At 42.0% G+C, this 21,136-nt stretch overlaps 1 protein-coding gene across 1 annotated transcript in view; it reads left to right on the top strand.

Annotated features, from left to right (window-relative positions):
- Positions 1 to 21,136, top strand: part of REPS2 (RALBP1 associated Eps domain containing 2) — a 131,269-nt gene that overhangs the window by 90,262 nt on the left and 19,871 nt on the right. The window contains exons 13-15 of the mRNA XM_032475655.1: positions 5,344 to 5,347; positions 8,221 to 8,304; positions 9,363 to 9,508. Coding sequence (XP_032331546.1) covers positions 5,344 to 5,347; positions 8,221 to 8,304; positions 9,363 to 9,508 — 234 coding nt within the window. The remainder of the gene's footprint in view (positions 1 to 5,343; positions 5,348 to 8,220; positions 8,305 to 9,362; positions 9,509 to 21,136) is intronic.

Below are 21,136 nucleotides of genomic sequence, written 5' to 3'. Positions count from 1 at the left end.
GTTAGGTGGATTATTCCCTTTTGCAGACAGTGAAATTGTGGCTCAGAGAGGTTAAGCCCATGCCCAGGTTGTACACCAATTAAGTACCAAGCGTGGATTTGACTCCAAAGCTCGTGCCCTGTACCTGCTGTGCTCTGTGGCTCCAGTTACCATGGGGTGAATTTTTTGACTTGTCCATTGGAATATGAAACAGTGTTGGGTTCATTACTAGCTCATAGGACACATTGATCAGAGGACCTGCTATTTGCTGGCCTTCAGCTTCAGCCGCAGGGAAGTGATAGGGAAATAAGAACTCAGCTCCTGCCTTCCAGGTGCTTATACTTCAGCTCCTTTTCTGTCTCTCACAAGTGACTTAGGTCATGGATTTTGGTAATTGTTCTTAAAGAAAATTCAGTTTCTTGGATTGATTGTGGAATGATGCAGTTTGCTGTGGCCAGTGTGCTGCTGGCTGTTGGTTCTGCATCTGCTATACCTAGGTTTGACCCCATGGCTTTCTGGTGTGTCCTTACCTAGCAGAGATGGGGTCAGGTGAAAGTCAAGCACCAGATGACACTGAGAATACCAGTAAGACGCTGGGGACCCCCTGGGTGCTGTAGCAGGATTGTCTGCTTATCTGCCTAGAAATTAGCTTTCGCCTTTGTGATTCCCAGTCTTGGGATCTGCCTGGATTCTTGGGAGATAAATGAAGCTTGAGTTTCTTTTTCTAATCTGTCAGTAGCATGAGTATTACAACTTTTAAAAGGTCACCACTTACCCACACCTTAGCAGTTAGTTCTGCAGTTGGGCTACTTACCTTGGAAAAATGAGATTTTATTCTTTTGTTGTTGTTGTTGTTGTTGCACACTTGACTTTTAAACAAGTCTTATTACTAAAGCTTTTGCCCAGATTCAAGTATGTATGTATGTATGTATGTATGTATGTATGTATGTATTTTTGAAACCACATTACATATGCCACCCCCCCTTCCCTCAATGGAAAATGGAAAGAAAACAATTAAGAAGCCTAGTTAGTTTTTGCTTGAGCATCTCTGGCCTTTTCCAGACTAGGACCCAGGAGATTTGGTTTTCTCATCTCTTAAAGAGTTTGGACCATCAATGGTCCCTAGTTGGTCTGGGCTGGCTACATAAAAATCACCCAGGGAGCTTGTTAAAATAGACGTTCTAATGCTCCAACCCCAGGAGATTCTAATCAGAGAAGTCTGGGGTAGTATCTAAAAGTCTGTAATTTATAGAAATTCCCCAGATAATTCTCCTGTGCAGCTATATTTGGGAACCATGGGGCTAGAAGTTCTAGAACAAACAGAACCAAGTAGAGGAGAAGCCTCTGGTGTGTTTGAAGATTCAGATAATACTTCTGTGCCTGGAGCAGGTTCCATGTGGGCCAGCTGACACAGTTACGTCGCAGAGGTAAATTGGAGCCAGGTGATGGAAGATCTTTTACTGCCTGACGATTGTGTTGTGCGCCAGAGGCCTTAGGGACCCATTGAGGGGCTTTGAACAAAAGTGTTTTGATGAGAAGGGGCTTTACGAGATTAGTTCCTCAGTGGTATGCAGGATGGGTTGGACCAGGGGAAAAACCGAAGGCTGGACAAAGACCCACTGAAGTTTCTGCAGCAGCCCAGCTAGGGGGTGTGGTGAGCACCTGGACTCTGATGGGAGCTGCGGGGCTTTTGGAAAGCTCACCTGCCTGGGTGGAACTGAAACGTGAGACCTGTTGTTTTTAAGCTGCTTTTTAAAAATCCATAATTTATCAGTGCTGTGTTCATCGGCTTTAACTACTATAATGAATGATTTTTATTGTGTTTGTGTCCAGGAGGTTTTAAAAGAGCCCAGCAAATAAATTCATGCAGAGAACTAGTTGGCAGCAGCAACAACAGCTGCTACTGCAGGGAAGGTGGGGCGGGGAGGAAGGAAGGAAGGGAGCCCTCTCTTGCCAGGCAGCAACCCCATCCTTACGTTGCCTCCTACTATGAGCCAAGGCAAGAGGGGGAGGGACCTACATTTGACGGGAATGGCATTTGGTGTTCAAGTCCAATGGAATGTTTTCCCTTTATTCCTTTAAAACCCAGGCTATAGGTCAGTGTTGCTCAAAATATGTTCTGTAGAATGTTAGTTTTGCTGGATGGTAATGCGAATTACATGGGGACAAGGAGTTGAAGCCGAATAAGTCTGGGAACTGCTGGGTTAATCAAAGGCAGTGGCTTCCTTTACCTTACAGGATTTCAGAGCTTGGGACGTGCTCTGTGCTCTCTGAATTTCTAAGAGGGAGAGAGACTGTGCAGTGTTTCCTAAGCTTATCTGTAGAATCTTTTCACCTCTGGGCCAGGGCCTTGCAAACTATGACCCACACACTGAATCCATCCTACCACCTGTTTTTGTAAATCAGGTTTATGGGAATGCAGCCATGGGCATGCATTGTAATGTCTGCACCTGATTTTGTACTCAGCAATGGAGTTGCAAGTTTGCACCAGAGACCTGGAGAACCAGAGACCTAATGACCTGGACAACTGAAAATATTTACTGTCTGGCTCTTTACAGAAAAAGTTCGCCAATCCCTCCTCTAAGAAGTTTGTGGAACTAATGTTCCCTTGGAACCCTTACTTGATGGGTTGTTCTAGCACTGCATTGTGATGAATCTGCTTAATTGTATTCAGCTACTGTGCTGCCATGTTTCTTTCCTCTTGCTTTAAATGACTTCCTCTCTTAACCGTTTGCCCTTGTCTAAGATGGAAACCGGGATTCCGGGTGTCACTGTTCTTGTCATTCACTTACCACATTACACCAATCTCCAAGGTCTCCAGTCTCCAGTCTAAATAGCTCTCAAATCCCCCTATCCCTACTCTCACCAGACGGGGTTAAATGACCATTGTCTCTTGCTTTCTTCTTTAACCTTCTAATTGAGTTCCCTTCCCCCAGTATGGGTCGCTTCCAATCTGTTTTATTCACTGGATCCAGAATAATCCTTCTAAAATAAGAATCTAGTCGGATCACTTCCCTACTTGAATCCTTTAGTGGACTCTGGCCCTCAGGTTAAGCTCCAAATCCTCAGCATGGATGTATCAGCCAAGATCTAGTCAGGAAAACAGAATCCACTCTGGGTGTTTCCCACTGGAAGAGATTTCATTCACTGAATTAGGTACTTACAAAAAGACTTAGATTTGCTAGAGGAGCGAAGGTGAGTGAAGGTTCAGGTTTACCACAACTTCCTGAAAGTTCAGGTATTGCAAGAATGGAAGGAAACAGCTGGAGATGCTCAGGCCGCCTGCAGCACCTAAGTTGTGATTTGCAGGGAAATGCCCGGGGCCGCTGCTGGACCTTCTGCTGGCTGGAGCGCATGCTCTTCGGTCGCCACTGCCAGCGGGGCAGTAGCATGGCTTGTTTTCTCTCCCCACCTTGGTTTCATGTGAGTGACTCTCAGTGGCAGCAAGGAACTGTGTTGAAAGGAGAGTCTGTAATGTCGTTCCTGGTCTCCGACCCTGCAGGGTAGGGACGGGCAGAGACATGGGGACTGGCACCAAGTGGCTGGTAGACAATCTGGGACGACAGTCTGTGGGACCACGTATGACCCACTCCACGGCCCTTCTCTAGCTTCTTCGCCACTGTGCACCCTTATTCTCGACAAGACCCCCAGTTCCAGACATACTAGAGTGGGTATTTTTTTTTCCCAGAGGCCTAAAACAACTAACAGTATTATCTTCTAGTTTCCTGTGAATTAGAGATTCAGGAGCAACTAGTCTGGGTGGTTCAGGCCCAGAGTCTCTCATTAGGCCACAGTCAAGATGTCAGTCAGGGCTGCAGTCATCTGAAGGCTTGGTGGGGGCTGAAGGATCCACTTCTGAGATGGCTTCCCTACACGGCTGTTCTCCCTTCCTTGCTACATGGGCCCCTTGTTGGGACTGTTTGCGTGTCCTCACAGCATGGCAGCTGGCTTCCCCAAGAACAAGTGATTCAAGAGACTAAGGAGGAACGTACCATAGTGCTTTAACTCCCCTCTCTTTGGAGTACTTCGCCTGGTGTCTCAGGTCTGGTTGCCTAAAAGCAGAACCTGAGATGAGGATTCTTGGAAAGTGACACATCAGATGCATAAAATAAATACCTGTACAGTCGAATAACTGAATGATCCCTTCTTCTGGTGGAGAATTCAAATGCTTAGCCTCCCTGGGCCTGTGTCCATTTCTGGGGAGGCAACTGAGCAGGGCCCATGGTGTCCCATCAAAACCCCAGAACAGTTCTCCACATCCTGCATGGCAGCAACTTCTAAGTACATGTGACCTCTCCAGGTTTTTGTTGCAAAATTAGAATGAAAATAGGTTTCCCACTTGTGGATAGGAGAGTATTAATATTAATATATGACATATATTTTTAAAAGGAACCTTAGGTTGAGTTTCAGTGAGCTCTTGGCTAAAAAATTACACTTTCCTGGCTCGCCACATCCTGGCTAGGTACATGTTGTTACACGTGGAGCCGTGAGGGAAGGAGCACCATTGTAATATTAATTGTAATCCAAGTGTTTATTTCTTTCATAAGATTCAGGCATTGGATTTCACTTCAGACAATCAGAACTTTTGGACAAAGGACATGTTGTCCATATTGATAGCAAAGTTTTCCCCCCATTTCTCTAATACACAGAGAAAAAAGGGAGTGACTGAGTGTCCGCCCCCCACTCCCCGCCCCATTTTCATGGCTTATCGTTCTCTCAAAATTGTTAACTTGGAAAAGTCTGGAGAAATAGCAAAGAAATCGCCCAGTTTATTCTGCTTGCCAGCTGCTAAGTCTAATGTAAGCCTCATGGTATTTTCATGAAGGAAAGTGAGATAGTTTACTGGGAAGAAGGGCTTTTGCACGTCTAAATCTCATCTTTAGGTGTCGTCACCCCCCCCCCCCCAAAGCTAGCTTTCTTTCCCCATCTCTTTTCCTGGGGTAAGTTCTGGCTGGAGTAAGGCTCTGCCTTTCCGGGACCTTCCTGATTCTTATGTTCCAGGACCCTCCTGAGATTTGCTTTTTTGAATGTTGATAAATGCACCCTTTTGGAATCAGTCATGGAGCAGTAGAAAGGGGTGGAGACGTCTTGAATTTCCTCCTAAGAAGATTGATGGTTAGATTAGCCTAACAACACCGAGGAGTTGTTTGTTACTAGTCATAGAGCTGGAAACCTCAGACTCTTGCATATAATTTCAGGAAGGTACATTTTTATTTTTAAAAATTTATTTTTGTTTTAATTTGGGGGGGAGGTAATTAAGTTTATTTATTTATTTATGTTTAGAAGAGGTACCGGGGAGTGACCCCAGAACCTCTTGCACACTAAGCATGTGCTTTAACACTTGAGCTACACCTTCCCCCCTAGGAAGGTACATTTTTAAATGGAAAAGATTTTTCAGACATATCTCACAACTGCTCCTCATCCTTCTCAACCCCACCTCATTTTTATTTGTGTTTTTAGAGATGTTTAAGAGAAAAGGGAGGCAGTGATAAAGACACTCCACTACTTTTGCTATGCTTAGAATCCTCATTTTTGTTGAAAAGAGGGTCAAACTTATCATTTTCCTCAATATTTTCCCAAGGGGCAGACTTCAGTCATCTTCCTGGAAAGGGAGTGTTAAGGCGGACACTTCTTTCTGTCTGCTGGATGATACAGAGGGGAACTGACCAATGGAGAGGCAGAGTGACTGGTCTGTCACTCCCCTTCTCTCTGCCTGGCTGGTGGGGTGCGGCGGCACACACCTGTGGTTCCTGCAGGGTCCCTACACGTGGAGACCTGGGACTGGAACGTACGCATCACCCACAGTAGATCTGGGGGGGAAGGCCTCAGGTGCAAGTCACATTCTTCAGCACAGGTCATGGGAAGGCCTGCATTGAGGGGCTTGTTGAGTCCTCACTTAGTTGTTCATAAAGCTGACATTGAGCTCGAGCATCTTGGAGTGTGATGCTGTTTGTCACGACCCCTGGGAAGGTGGGCAAGTGCTTGCATCCCCTAAACTCCTGACAACGAATGGCTCTTGGACAGCTTCACTTGGTTGTTTCCCAACTCAGTGTGTCCCACAGTGAGGTCCCCTCACTCCTGCTTCTCCTGTGGTTCCTGTCGCGGGCATTGGCCCCAGTGTTCTTGGGGCCACCTGAACTGCCATTCTGGGTGTCTGGGCATGGGAGGCCCCAGAGCCTCCTTTCTCCCTGTCCCCGTGTAGAGCCACACCCTGCTTATCACTCACCTTGCAGCTGGGACATCACCTTCGCCCGAGTCTTTGCTGCCCTTCAAGGCCAGCTGCTCCTGTAGCCCCTGCACGTCCTCACGAGAGTCCTAATTTCCACTGAAGCATGTTTGCTGGCTGTTTCTCTGCCTTTCCCCTAGACTTCAAGCTCCTTGTCAGTAAGGTCTGGGGCTGTGGTACCAGTGCTGGCACAAGGCCTGCTTGTAGTGGCTGTTCAGTAAATGTTTCTTGGGTGAATAACACTCAGCCCAAGAGTTCCGGAGGCTGTATATCATAGTGTCACAGCCCAGCTTTGGAACCTGAGGCCTGGGTTTGGACTTTTCTGTTTGTGTGATCTTGGGTGAGTTCCTTAACTTTTTGATCCTTAATTTCTTCTCTGCTTCCTAGGGTTGTGATGATGAAATGCAGTAATCCATGCAAAACACCTAGAGCAACTTGTGACACATAGCAAGTGTTCAGTGGTTCATAGAATGCATTTATTAATAATAACAGTAATAATACACTTACCCTTAATGGAAAGGAGAAGGCTATAAGAAAAACTTGAAACTAGAAATCAGGCATGTTGAATGCCTGCATGATGGGTTTAGAAGAGGTGGGAGTTGGTCGGGAACCAAGGTTTCTAGCAAGAGCAGTGGAAATGTGGGTGCCATGGGCTTACTCCAGACAACAATGAACAGGGAGGGGCAAATGGAGCAGGAGCAGTGAAGACAGAACCTTGAAAAAGCGTACGTCTGAGGGATAAGAGGAACCAGAACAGGAAGAGAGAATGATTCCAAGGAGGAGCCTGCGGCTCATCAGATGCCAAGGAAGGAGCTTGCAGGTAGTAGTCAGGGGTGCCACGCCGGCCGTGGGTCTCCAAGGAGACTAGAGGGGGCGGCTGGAACCTGCCACGTGGGTGGACATTAGTGCCCTCACGGCCGAGCGGAGTCAGAGGAAGGAAGAGGCCAGGCTGTGCAAGAAGTTGGAGAGGGCCAGGCTAGGGAGGAGGTGGGCGCACTCAGGCTGTGGGCTGTGCGGCAGTGCATGTATCTGTGATGCACATTAGTTTGTGGGTGATAGAGGACCAGTGTCAGCATAACGTGGAGGTCACGGTTCATGTGCAGGGTTTTTTCTCGGCATGTTAATGTTTTGTATCACTGGCTAATACCGGCTGAAAGCCAAGGACTCTAGCAGCGCTGAGTGTAGCAAACAGGGGAGATAAGGAGCCTCACAGGGCACCCCTCCTCCCTGGACTCTTCTGCTTGGCTGTCTTGAAGGGCTTTAGGGGTGGCCCTACCTGTCTCTGTGCTTTTACTCATGGACTCCTTACCACACAGCAGTCTTGAGTCCCTCTCTTTGCTCCTCCCATCATGCTTACCCCTTCACTTTTTTTTTTTAAGATAAAGTATCATGTCTGCTAGAGTGTTTCTTTCTTAGGAATTTAATATTTAAAAAAATTTTCCAGTATTTTTGTTATGAATATTGTTTTTGTTAGTGCTTGAGTTGAAATGTTAACTTCTTTCCCAGCCCTATTTTTTCCAATGTCTTGGTATTTTTAGTTTGAGCTTTTATTTTTTTAATGAGTGATTGGTTGCTGTTTTCATTTATTTATTTTTGTTTTTGGCGGTGGTACGTAACTAGGTTTATTTAATTATTATTATTATGTTTTAATGGAGGTACTGGGGATTGCACCCAGGACCTCGTGCATTATAAGCCTGTGCTCTACCACTTGAGGTATGTAACCTCTCCCTAGTTTGAGCTCTTGAAGCATTAGTTTTTAGCAATATGTACATCCAGTTATAGAAGCATTCCTGTGACTCCTTTTCCTAAGGTTGAACGGTGCTGGGAGGAGGGGTGGGAGGGAATGGCGGTGTCTATGGAAGGTTTTCTCGAGGATCAGCAGACCTGACCATCTTTGGCTGTATCTTGGTAGAAGTCAGTTTCCCCTTTGGAGTTATTTTCCTAAGTGCTCTTCATTATATATTTAGGTGGTTATGTTTTTACATTTTTATTCTCTCTGTGATTTTTTGCTACAGTCTGAACCAGCATCCGAGGCCGAGTTACACTCACAGCTGAACAGAGCCCCCTCTCAAGCTGCAGAAAGTAGTCCAACAAAGAAGGTAAGGCCAGTGTGAGGGTTTGCTATGATGGCCTTGTGACCCCTCCCCTGGGCTTCTGGCCTCTGCTAGCAGATCTGCCGTTTTAAGGTTTTCATGTTCTGACATGAGTGTATATGATCCAGATTTCCTAGAATCTGTATTCTTTGTGTAGATTAGAGTCCTGATGGTTCCTGGGCTCCACCTTGGTGTCACTGACAGTGTATTCTTCCCTCTCCCACCTCCCAGCTAAATATGGCGGCCTTGCTTGTGGCAAGACCAGGAGATGCTTGTGGTGGGGGGCGTGAGGGGCAGATGCCCTTAACAGAGCCACACTAAGCGTCTAAGCCTTGAGGAGTGCCCTGGGGGCGGGATAGTCTCCTTTTCTTTGTCCTTATGCTCACCCGTGTCACTGAGTCACGGCCACTTGCTCAGTGCTCACCACTCACTCACTCACCGTGTTCTTCGTTCATCTTCTCACCCTCTTCCTCAGGCCCCCTTCCCACCACAGAGTGGGCCTGGGCTCAGGAGTGCAGGTGGGGCAGGGCCTCCTTGGAAGCAGGCCAGCTGTCTCTTTCCAGAAGACACAATGGCTCTTTAGCTTGACTTTATGTAGGAACTGGAGGTAGGAGAAGGACAAGCACATGACGAAGACCTTTACAAACTTGAAAACTTAGAGCATATTCTCGAAAGCCCCAAAGTGAGGCAAGAGCTAATTTTTCTTTAGTTAGGAAAGGCCCCCTGGTAGGAGATGCACACAGCATTTAAAAAAGGAAGGAAGGGAGGAAGAGAGGGCAGGCAGGCCACTGTAATCTGATTCCTGTGTCCTTCCAGGTGGCAAAAACAGGTAATAGGCTGCAAATATTAAAAAAGAAAAAAAGAAACAAAAGGAAAGAAAGGCTACTGGAATCTGATGCCCGGGGCCCTCCAGGTCTTGCTGAGCCTTGTGTTTTGGGTATGGAATTTGAATAGAGGACATAACTGACCTTGGGGACAGGCCTAGAGGAACATAGAGCACTGACATGTTGGGGGACGTTTAATTTTTTAACTTTCGGGTTCTTTTTTTTTTTTTTAATCCACAGGACATACCATACTCTCAGCCCCCATCAAAGCCCATCCGCAGGAAATTCCGACCTGAAAATCAAGCTACAGAAAGCCAAGAACCTTCTACCACTGTGGGCGGGCCAGCTTCTGTAGCAACTGTGAAACCCCATCCAGCAGTCCAAAAGTAAGTAGAACAGATAAGTGAGTGCAAGGTTGGAAACTGCGTTTTAAATCTGCATGTATGTATATATGTGTGTGTGTGTGAGTGTGTAATATAAATATGTTTACATTTACACTCACACCCAGGGGCAGGTGTGATTTTATGCTTACAGTCTCACCGTACTCATCTCTGTGATGGGATCACAGGCTCCCGGTCACATAGAAAGAGACTTTTTAAGCTGCAGGACTTAACTTGACCCAAGGGACAAACAAGTCCCAGGTTGGGGTTGTGTTTTCGTTTGGTTTAATTTCCTTCCTCTCCTTCCTCCCTTTCCTTTCCTTCTGACTGCCCTTCCTTGTGTTTGCCCGTGTTCTCCTTGGACGAAGACAGTGATATAAATGGCAGCCTTTCTCTTCGCTTGTCTCGTCTCATGTCTGCCTGGTGCACATGGCTAGCTTCCAGACCCTCAGACCCGACTTCTAGTCGATGTGGTGTGTGATTTCATTTTCATCCCCACAGAGAGGTTCTTTTGTCCAAGATGGCCACGTGCAGAGCTGCTAAGGTATCCGTCTGATCAGCTGTAATAGGCATTGGATGGAAGGTGAGGACACCTGTGGACGTGGCCAGAAGCTGAAAAGACAATCATCTGGACAAACCATCCTTCTCCAGAAGGCTTTGACTTTAAGAAAGAGCCATCATTTGCCTCAGTTTCCCTGTAGTGAAATTGAGCAAGGTGTTGAGGGCAGAAACCTGCTGCCGTGCGTGACTTCAAGTGAGCCTGACTAGTCTCTAACATCATGACACTGCTCCGGGGCCTTGCAGAGCTCAGGGGCTGCTGCTGATTTTCTCCTGCTTACAGTGTTACAGAAAGAAAAGCAACAAGTTCTGTGGGTGCAGTATGCCTTTGAAGCCAAAGCCCCATTCAGAAGATGGTTTTTGTTTTCTTATTTTTTTCCAGATGGACAGTTCCCTGGTGGTATTAGTGCATAAAGGAAATACATTTTGTTCTTGATAGTCGCCGAGTGCTTTGACCATCTACTAGCCACCCACGGGATGGGTGTCTGTCAGGGACACAGATGGCTAAACTTTCTCCCACGTACTCCCCAGCTTTCCACTTTAATCTATGCATTGCATTAATGCTAGTCAGTCAGTGGTGGTTACAACATCCTCCAAAGTGGATGGCAGAGCAGCTGACGGAGTTCATACAGAGATCTTTTTCTTTTTCTTTTCTTTGTCTTTTTTAAAAACAGCTTTATTGAGATACAATTCACCCTTTTAAATGTACAATTCAGTGAGCTTTAGTATATTTAAAAAGTTGTGCAGCCATCACAACAATCTAATTTTTGAACATTTTCATCACCCCAGAAAGAAATTCCATGCCCATTAACAGTCGCTTTCCACTCTCCTCTACCCTAACCCTCAGGCAACCACTACTACTTTCTGTCTATAGATTTGCCTATTCTGGCTATTTCATTTAAATGGAATCATACAACATGTGGTCTTTTGTGACTGGCTTCTTTCGCTTAGTATCATGTTTTTTAGGTTCATCCATGTTGTACAAAGAGTCAGAACTTAATTTTTTAAAATTGCTGAATAATGTTTTGTTATATGGATGTACCACATTTTATTTATCCACACATCACTTGATGGCCATTTGGGTTGTTTCCACTTTTCAGCTATTAAGAGTAATGATGCTATGAATATTTGTGTACAAGTTTTTGTGTAAACTTATGTTTTCATTTGTCTTGGAGTGGAATTGCTGGGTCATATGGTAACTTGATGTTTAACAGTTTAAGGACCCGCCAAACTCTTTTCCACAGTGGCTATAAAGTTTTATAATCCTGCCAGTAAACTATGAGGGTTCCATTTTTCCTTCTTCCTTGCCAACTCTTGTTACTTGATTTTTAATTTTTTTTTATTATAGCCATCTTAGATGATGTGAAGTGGTATCTCATTGTGGTTTTGATTTTTATTTTCTTGATGAATAATGATAAGCATCTTTTCATGTGCGTATGGGCCATGTGTATATCTTCTTTGGAGAAATGTCTATTCATATTCTTTGCCCACTTTTACTTGGATTATTGTTTTGTTTTTGAGTTATGAGGTTTTTATATATTCTAGATACAAGTCCCTTGTCAGATACATGATTTGCTAATATTTTCTCCCATTCTGTGGGTTGTCTTTTCACTTTATTTTGGTGTTATTTGTGGCACAATATTTTTAATTTTGATCAAGTCCAATTTAGCTAATTTTTTCCTTTGTCACTTGTAAATTTAGTGTCATATCTAAGAAATCATTGCCCAACTCAAGTTCATGAAGGTTTGTTCCGGTGTTTGCTTCTAACAGTTTTATAGTATTAGCTCTTACATTGAGCCCAAGGTCTATTGTGAATTCATTTTTGTCTGTAGTATGAGGAAGAGATCCAACTTCATTTTTTTGCATATATTTATCCAGTTGTTCCAGCAGCATTTGTTGAAAGGAGATATTTCCTTTTATCTGCCTGTTCAGTCACTGTCCCTCACTGTGATACTCTCTCATTAGATTGGGGGGGTCAGGCTGAGAGAGGCTACTACCCACCAGATCACCACACAGATGGTGCTATAAATGGCAGGGATCTAAGCTTTGGGGTCAGGGAATTTTATATAACTTATTTCAGGTCCCAGACCAGTTTCTTTTGGAGTAATAAGAAGCAACTTAGCATTCATAATTTTTTAAGATCTGTAGAGAGCCAGCCAGACACATGATGGTTAGTCTTTACAGCCCTTTCTCAACTAGGGTTCTGGGAAAGAATTAAGCTCCGATGCCCTTAGACATCCATTGCATGTGGTAAGCTAACCTCTCTCCAATGCATTTCGTGTGGTTGTTACTATATATTATCTTTGGGAAAATTGAGGAAAGAGTCACAAATCAAGTTGCAAAATGATCATCACCTTTTGGGGAAATTAACATTAGAACTGACCTATTATAAGGAACAGATTATGCTTCAGATATCATCATTGTCTATCTGTTTGGGGCAAAGAAAGTAATAAAATATTCCCTCCAGGTGAGCTTCTTAGTTCAGGTTGTAAGTAATAAACAGCTTTCAGGTTGTGTCATCATTAATGAGCTGCCCATAAAGAGAGAAGTGGATTTTCCTTAGAAATAATTTGGCTTAATTGGTTTTTTCTGTATGTTGTGCATCTGCTAAGGATGGACTTTGGGTATATAGAGTTGTGTGAATAGTTTGGAAATAGAAGATGTTGTGTGGCAGTACTGTGACTGACCCTGCGCCAGCCTCTGTGGCCTTTGCTCTTCTCTATAACCCCAGGAGGTGTCCTGGACTGCCCCAGGGCATTCCCAGGAGCCAGTGAGGCAGTGTCTGCTTGCCTGCATGACGTTCTCAGTGAGGTAAGGAGTCTGTTTCTCTTCCTTCCTCGTGTTTGGCAACACTAGAATGTCTGTGGGGTTGATGATTGGCATCTCTAATGAAAATCTACCATTTCCAAGAAGAGAAAGGGCAATACAAACTCAGTTCTTACAAGCTGTACTCAGAATTCTGTGGGAGAAATTAGGGTCCAGGGTGAACCTAGAGACCCCAGTTTATATTCCGTCTCATATCGCTTCAGTTGCTTGAACAAAAACCGGGTAACAGTCACTGAAATAACATAGAAATTGACTTCTTTCTTATGTAAAAGTCTGAGTTGGTGAGTGGTCCAGAAATGTAGGGTGACTGTCTAGAAGCCCAGGTATCTTCTGTCTTCTTGTTTGAGGTCCCTCTGAAGGTTGCCTTTATCCACACTGTTGAAGATGGCTCACCTCTAACATGTTTGTGTCCCGGGCCCAGGAAGGGGAAAGGAACAAATGGAGAGAAAAACAGGTAACATTGAAGGGCATGACTCAGAAGAGGCCTGCGTCACTTCTCTTGGATCCCTTTGGCCCAAACTTAGTCATGTGGCCTCACCTACTTGCCCGGGAGATACAGAAATGTCGTTTCTAGTTGGAAGGCCACGTGTCTATCTCAAACTGAGGAGGATATGGTACTGAAAACAGGAAGGCACAAGAAGGGGATTTGGGGATAGTCTGCCACAGAAGTCCGTGGACAGTGCCTCAGAGTGTGCAGTTCTAAGTCTGTAGATAGCATGACACACAGTAGCAGCAGGCAAAATAAATGCCCCTTCCCTGCTACTCCCTCATCTTCCTCCTTGGAGACCAGGCCAGTTAGAGCCCAGCCTGGATCAGTGAGTAACAAGATTAGGAGAATCTGGAGAGACAAGCTCTAGAAGCAACTCTTAGGAGGTGAGGCAAGTTAGATGCCATTGCTGAACCCTTGAGAGGTCTTTGGGGCCAGACCCCATCTTTGTGTTATTTAGGGCTCCTTTGTTTGCAAATAATAAAAAGCATCTTAAGCTGGCAAATCCATATTCTTTATGATAAAGAGTTCAGGGGTGACTCTTGGAAACCAGCAGCAGGAGTGAATTGGGAGAGAGGACTGTAGACCTGTGAGGGCTCCTTCTGATTCTTTTCTGTGTTCTGTCACTTTTATCTATGAAGACTTCTCAACCACCTTCTGCTCCAGGTGTTACGTTCTCACTGTGCAGGGCTCAGGCTGAACTGAACTCTTAACCAGGACCCAACTCCTGGGAGAGAGAATCTGGTCAGCTTAGCATGGGCCAGCATCCATTCAAGTGTGAAAACAGGTGATGGTTTCTTAAGACAAATAGGACTGTCTGCCTGGGGCCCATCCCTGTGCAGGAGGGGGAAAGGGATATAGACAGTTCCCAGAGAAAAGGGGAGCTGCTGTAAGCTGGGCACACTTTTGATGGTAGTAGTTTAAAAGGAGTCATCCTGTTCTGATCAACATGTGTTTTTATAAAACTTCTTATTTTGTAATTATTAGAGATTCACAGGAAACTCAAAAATAGTACAAAGAAGTCCTGTGTATCTTTCACCTAGTTTCTCTCAATGATTACATTTACCTAGCTATATAGTACAATATCCAAACCAGTAAACTGACATTGGACCAGTGTGTATGTCTAGTTTTGTGCCATTTTATCACATGTGTATGTCTTGTAACCATCACTGTAATCAAGATACGGGAGTCACACAAGATACGGGATACCCCCTCCTCTCCTCCACTCCTTACCCCTGGTAATCACTTATCAGTTTTCCATGTCTATAACTTTGTCATTTTCTAAATGTTATATACGTGGAATCACATAACATGTGACCTTTTGAGTTTGGCTTTTTTTCACTTGGCATAATATCCTTGACATCTATCCAACTTGTTTATCTCAGTCAGTACTGCTAAGCAGTATTCTATGCTATGGTTGTACCACAGTCTGTTTAGCTGTTCACCTGTTGACAGACATTTTGGTTGTGTCTGGTTGTTGAGTATTACAAATAAAGCTGTTATGAGTAATTCTGTACAGCCTCTTGTGTGTACACAGGTTTTCATTTTTCTGAGATAAATGTCCAAGAGCGTGATTGTTGGGTTGTGTGCTAAGTGTATATTTAATTTTTAAAGAAACCGCCAAGTTGTTTTCCCAAATGGCTGTACCATTGTATCTTCACACCAGCAGTGTATGAGAGATTCACCTTCTCTGCATTCTCACCAGCATTTGCTATTGTCACTATATTAAAAAATTTAGCTGTTCTAATAGGCGTGTGGTGCTGTCCCATTGCGCTATTAATTTGCATTTCCCTAATAGCTAGACCATCTTTTTCATGTGTCTATTTGCCATCGTATATCCTCTTTGGTGAATTGCCTCTTCATCTCCTTTGCCCATTTTCTAATTGACTTGTTTTTTAATGTTGAGTTTTGAGAGTTCTTTATATATTCTAGTGCAAATCAATTCTTAGATCTGTGGTTTGCAAATATTTTCTCTCAGTCTGTGTCTTGTCTTCTCATCATCTTAATAGAGTCTTTTGCTGAGCAAAAATTTAAAAATTTTGATGAAGTCCAACTTACTGATTTCTTTTACTTTTCTGCATTGTACCTTTGTTGTTACTTCTAAAATCACTTTGCCAAGCTCTAGGTCCTGAAGGTTTTCTCTTACGTTTTCTTCCAAAAGTTTTATAATTTTACACTGTAGATTTAAGTTTGTGATCCATTGTGTGTTAATTTTTATATAAGATGTGAGATCTGGATCAGGGTTTGTTTTTTGGCCTATGGATATTGAATCGCTTCAGCACTGTTTGTTGAAAGGCTATTCTTTCTCTATTGACTTGCTTTTGCACCTCTCTCAAAAATAAATTGGCTGTGCTAGTGTTCAGTCTATTTCTAAGTTTTTTATTCTGTTCCATTGATCTTCATGTCTTTCCCTCTGCCAATACCATACAGTCTTGATCACTATCTTAATTACTTTACTGTTTGATACTCTAGCTATGTAAGAAATCTTCTCTTTAATTTTAGAATAATTTTGTCTTAAACTATAAAATATCTTGCTGAGGTTTCAATAGGAACTGTGTTAAACCTTTACATCAGTCTAGGGAGAGTTGACATCTTTACTATGTTGAGTTTTCCAGTCTATGAACATGATATATTTCTCCATTTATCTAGATCCTATTTTATTTCTTTCATCCGTATGGTATAGTTTTCAGCATTTAAATCTGTATATCTAAAAATTTCAGTTTGAGTATTTGTAAATGTTATTTTTGATTTTGATTTCCAGGTGTTCATTCTTAGTATATCAAAATACTGTTGATTTTTGTGTGTTAATCTTCTATCTTGAAAACTTACTTATATCCTTGCTAAAATCACTTTTTGGTTCTAGGAGGGTTTTTTTTTTAAAACATTTTTTATTGATTTATAATCATTTTACAATGTTGTGTCAAATTCCAGTGTTCAGCACAATTTTTCAGTCATTCATGGACATATACACACTCATTGTCACATTTTTTTCTCTGTGAGTTATCATAACATTTTGTGTATATTTCCCTGTGCTATACAGTGCAATCTTGTTTATCTATTCTACAATTTTGAAATCCCAGTCTATCCCTTCCCACCCTCCACCCCCCTGGTAACCACAAGTCTGTATTCTCTGTCTGTGAGTCTATTTCTGTCCTGTATTTATGCTTTGTTTTTGTTTGTTTGTTTGTTTTTGTTTTTGTTTTTTAGATTCCACATATGAGCGATCTCATATGGTATTTTTCTTTCTCTTTCTGGCTTACTTCACTTAGAATGACATTCTCCAGGAGCATCCATGTTGCTGCAAATGGCATTATGTTGTTGGTTTTTATGGCTGAGTAGTATTCCATTGTATAAATATACCACATCTTCTTTATCCAGTCACCTGTTGATGGACATTTAGGCTGTTTCCATGTTTTGGCTATTGTAAATAGTGCTGCTATGAACATTGGGGTGCAGGTGTCATCCTGAAGTAGATTTCCTTCTGGATACAAGCCCAGGAGTGGGATTCCTGGGTCATATGGTAAGTCTATTCCTAGTCTTTTGAGGAATCTCCACACTGTTTTCCATAGTGGCTGCACCAGACTGCATTCCCACCAGCAGAGTAGGAGGGTTCCCCTTTCTCCACAGCCTCTCCAGCATTTGTCATTTGTGGATTTTTGAATGACGGCCATTCTGACTGGTGTGAGGTGATACCTCATTGTAGTTTTGATTTGCATTTCTCTGAGAATTAGTGATATTGAGCATTTTTTCATGTGCTTTTTGATCATTTGTATGTCTTCCTTGGAGAATTGCTTGTTTAGGTCTTCTGCCCATTTTTGGATTGGGTTGTTTATTTTTTTCTTATTGAGTCGTATGAGCTGCTTATATATTCTGGAGATCAAGCCTTTGTCGGTTTCACTTGCAAAAGTTTTCTCCCATTCCGTAGGTTTTCTTCTTGTTTTACTTCTGGTTTCCTTTGCTGTGCAGAAGCTTGTAAGTTTCATTAGGTCCCATTTGTTTATTCTTGCTTTTATTTCTTCTAGGAGAAAATTTTTGAAGTGTATGTCAGATAATGTTTTGCCTATGTTTTCCTCTAGGAGGTTTATTGTATCTTGTCTTATGTTTAAGTCTTTAATCCATTTTGAGTTGATTTTTGTATATGGTGTAAGGGAGTGTTCTAGCTTCATTGTTTTACATGCTGCTGTCCAGTTTTCCCAACACCATTTGCTGAAGAGACTGTCTTTATTCCAATGTATATTCTTGCCTCCTTTGTCGAAGATGAGTTGACCAAAAGTTTGTGGGTTCATTTCTGGGCTCTCTGTTCTGTTCCATTGGTCTATATGTCTGTTTTGGTACCAATACCATGCTGTCTTGATGACTGTAGCTCTATAGTATTGTCTGAAGTCTGGGAGAGTTATTCCTCCAGCCTCTTTCTTTCTCTTCAGTAATGCTTTGGGAATTCTAGGTCTTTGATGGTTCCATATAAATTTTATTATGATTTGTTCTAGTTCTGTGAAATATGTCCTGAGTAATTTGATAGGGATTGCATTAAATCTGTAGATTGTCTTGGGCAGTGTGACCATTTTAACAATATTGATTCTTCCAATCCAAGAGCATGGAATATCTTTCCATTTTTTAAAGTCTTCTTTAATTTCTTTCATCAATGGTTTATAGTTTTCTGTGTATAATTCTTTCACCTCCTTGGTTAGATTTATTCCCAGATATTTTATTACTTTGGGTGCTATTTTAAAGGGGATTGTTTCTTTACTTTCTTTTTCTGTTGATTTATCGTTAGTGTAAAGAAATGCAACTGATTTTTGAACGTTAATTTTGTAACCTGCTACCTTGCTGAATTCTTCAATCAGCTCTAGTAGCTTTTGTGTGGACCTTTTAGGGTTTTCTATATATAGTAACATGTCATCAGCATATAATGACACTTTTACCTCTTCTTTTCCAATTTGGATCCCTTTTATTTCTTTCTCTTGCCTGACTGCTGTGGCTAGGACTTCCAGGACTATGTTGAATAGGAGTGGTGATAGTGGGCATCCTTGTCTTGTCCCAGATTTTAGTGGGAAGCTTTTGAGTTTTTCACCGTTGAGCACTATGCTATCTGTAGGTTTGTCATATATAGCTTTTATTATGTTGAGATATGTTCCCTCTATACCCACTTTGGCGAGAGTTTTTATCATAAATGGGTGTTGAATTTTATCAAATGCTTTTTCTGCATCGATTGAGATGATCATGTGGTTTTTGTCCTTTCTCTTGTTGATGTGATGTATTACACTGATTGATTTGCGTATGTTGAACCAGCCTTGTGTCCCTGCGATGAACCCCACTTGGTCATGATGTATAATCTTTTTTATGTGTTGTTGGATTCTATTTGCTAAAATTTTGGTGAGGATTTTGGCGTCTATGTTCATCAGTGATATTGGCCTATAATTCTCTTTTTTTGTAGTGTCTTTGCCTGGTTTTGGTATCAGGGTGATGGTGGCTTCATAGAATGAGTTTGGGAGTATTCCCTCCTTTTCAATCGTCTGGAAGAGTTTGAGAAAACCGGTATGAGTTCTTCTTTGTATGTTTGGTAGAATTCCCTGGTGAAGCCGTCCGGTCCTGGACTTTTATTTGTAGGGAGGTTTTTAATTGCTATTTCTATTTCCTTTCTAGTGATCGGATTGTTCAAGTGTTCAGATTCTTCTTGATTCAGTTTTGGTGGACAGTATGTTTCCAGAAACTTGTCCATCTCCTCTAGGTTATCCAGTTTGGTTCCATATAGTTTTTCATAATATTCTTGTATGATATTCTGTATTTCTATTTTGTTTGTTGTAATTTCTCCATTTTCCTTTTTTTATTTTGCTAATTTGTGCTCTCTCTTTTTTCTTCTTTGTGAGTTTGGCCAGAGGTTTGTCGATTTTATTTACTTTTTCAAAAAACCAGCTTTTGGTTTGGTTGATTTTTTCTATGGTCTTGTTAATCTCTATTGTATTTAATTCCTCTCTGATCTTTATTATTTCCTTTCTTCTGCTGTTTTTTGGGGCTTTTTGTTCTTCTTTTTCTAATTCATTCAGGTGGTGGGTTAAATTGTTTATTTGAGATTGTTCTTCTTTTTTGAGGAAGGCCTGTATCGCTATAAACTTCCCTCTTAGCACTGCCTTTGCTGTGTCCCATAGGTTTTGAGTGGTTGTGCTTTCATTATCATTTGTCTCAAGGTATTTTTAATTTCAGCTTTGATTTCCTCATTGATCCATTGTTTTTTCAATAACATATTGTTTAATCTCCATGCTTTCCTTTTTTTCTCCTTTGTTTCTCTGTTGTTGATTTCCAGTTTCATGGCATTGTGGTCAGTAAAGATGCTTGAGATAATTTCTATCTTCTTAAAATTGTTGAGGTTTCTTTTGTGCCCAAGTACATGATCGATCCTGGAAAATGTTCCATGTGCACTTGAAAAGAATGTATATCCTATTTTTGGGGGGTGTAATGCTCTGAAAATATCCACCAAATCTGGTTTTTCTATTGTAGTATTTAATTTCTCTGTTGCCTTGTTTATTTTCTGTCTGGAAGATCTGTCTAGTGATGTTAATGCAGTGTTAAAATCTCCAACTATGATTGTATTCCCATCAATATCCCCCTTTATCTCTGTTAGTAACTATTTTATGTACTTAGGTGCTCCTCTATTTGGTGCATATATATTAATGAGTGTACTATCCTCATCTTGTATCACTCCTTTAATCATTATAAAATGTCCTTCTTTATCTTTCTTTATGGCCTTTGTTTTAAAGTCTATTTTATCTGAAATCAGTACTGCTGTTTTTAAATATATAGATTCCTTGGAATTTTCTACATGGACCATCATGCAATCAGCAAACAGAGACAGTTTGATTTCTTTCTTTTCAATATGTGTATCTTTTATTTTCATTTTCTGTAGTATTGTGCTAGCTAGGACTTCCAGCACTGTGCTGAAAATATTGATGAGACTAGGAATTCTTGCATTATTTCTAATCTTAAGCAAAAAAGCATTTTACTTTTCATCAAGTATGATGTTAGCTGTAGTTTTTTGGTAGAGTTTTTATCATGAATGGGTGCTGAGTTTTTTTCAGGTACCTTTTCTACATTGGTTGATCTGATCATGATCATGTGATTTTTTCCCCCACCTGTTAAGGTGGTGGATTACATCGATTTTTGAATATTAAATCAGTCTTACATCCCTGGAGAAAACTCCTTGTGATCATGATGTATAATTCTTTTTATAAGTTGCTAAATTGCATTTGCCATATTGAAAGATTTTGCATCTGTATTCAAGAAGGGTATTGTGTCTAATTTCTGTCTTGCTAGGCTGACTTTTTCCAAGTCCTTTGGTTAGAGAGAGCAGGATTTTGCTGGGGCAGAGGAGGGGAGCTTTTTATTGTCTGCCCTCATTGGCACGTGTGGATTGCTGGCTTCTCTACTATCCAGTCTAGGATACCCGGAGCAAAAAAGAAAACCCAGGGAATTCATGGCTGTGTGTTTCCCTGGGTACCCAGTTCCCTAGCTGGTTTGCCTTCTTCAATCCACTGTGCAGAGTCATCTTACATTGTCTGTCTGTATATTGTGTCCAGGTTTTTAACTGTATTTAGTGAGAGGAATAGAGAAGTGTGTCTACTCCATCTTGTCCTGAAACCAGAAATCCGATCTATATCTTTGTAAAAATAGATTTTGAAGCCTCTTCCCTGCCTATTTATGGATAAAAAATTAGTCTTTAAACTTGTTGGGGAGGGAGTATGCCTTCTAAAGATTAGCAGAGTGGCTAG

Source organism: Camelus ferus, chromosome X, assembly GCF_009834535.1.
Source record: "Camelus ferus isolate YT-003-E chromosome X, BCGSAC_Cfer_1.0, whole genome shotgun sequence".
Lineage (NCBI taxonomy): Eukaryota > Metazoa > Chordata > Mammalia > Artiodactyla > Camelidae > Camelus > Camelus ferus.
Note: the sequence above shows the minus strand (reverse complement) of the source record. Positions and strands in the feature narration are given on the sequence as shown.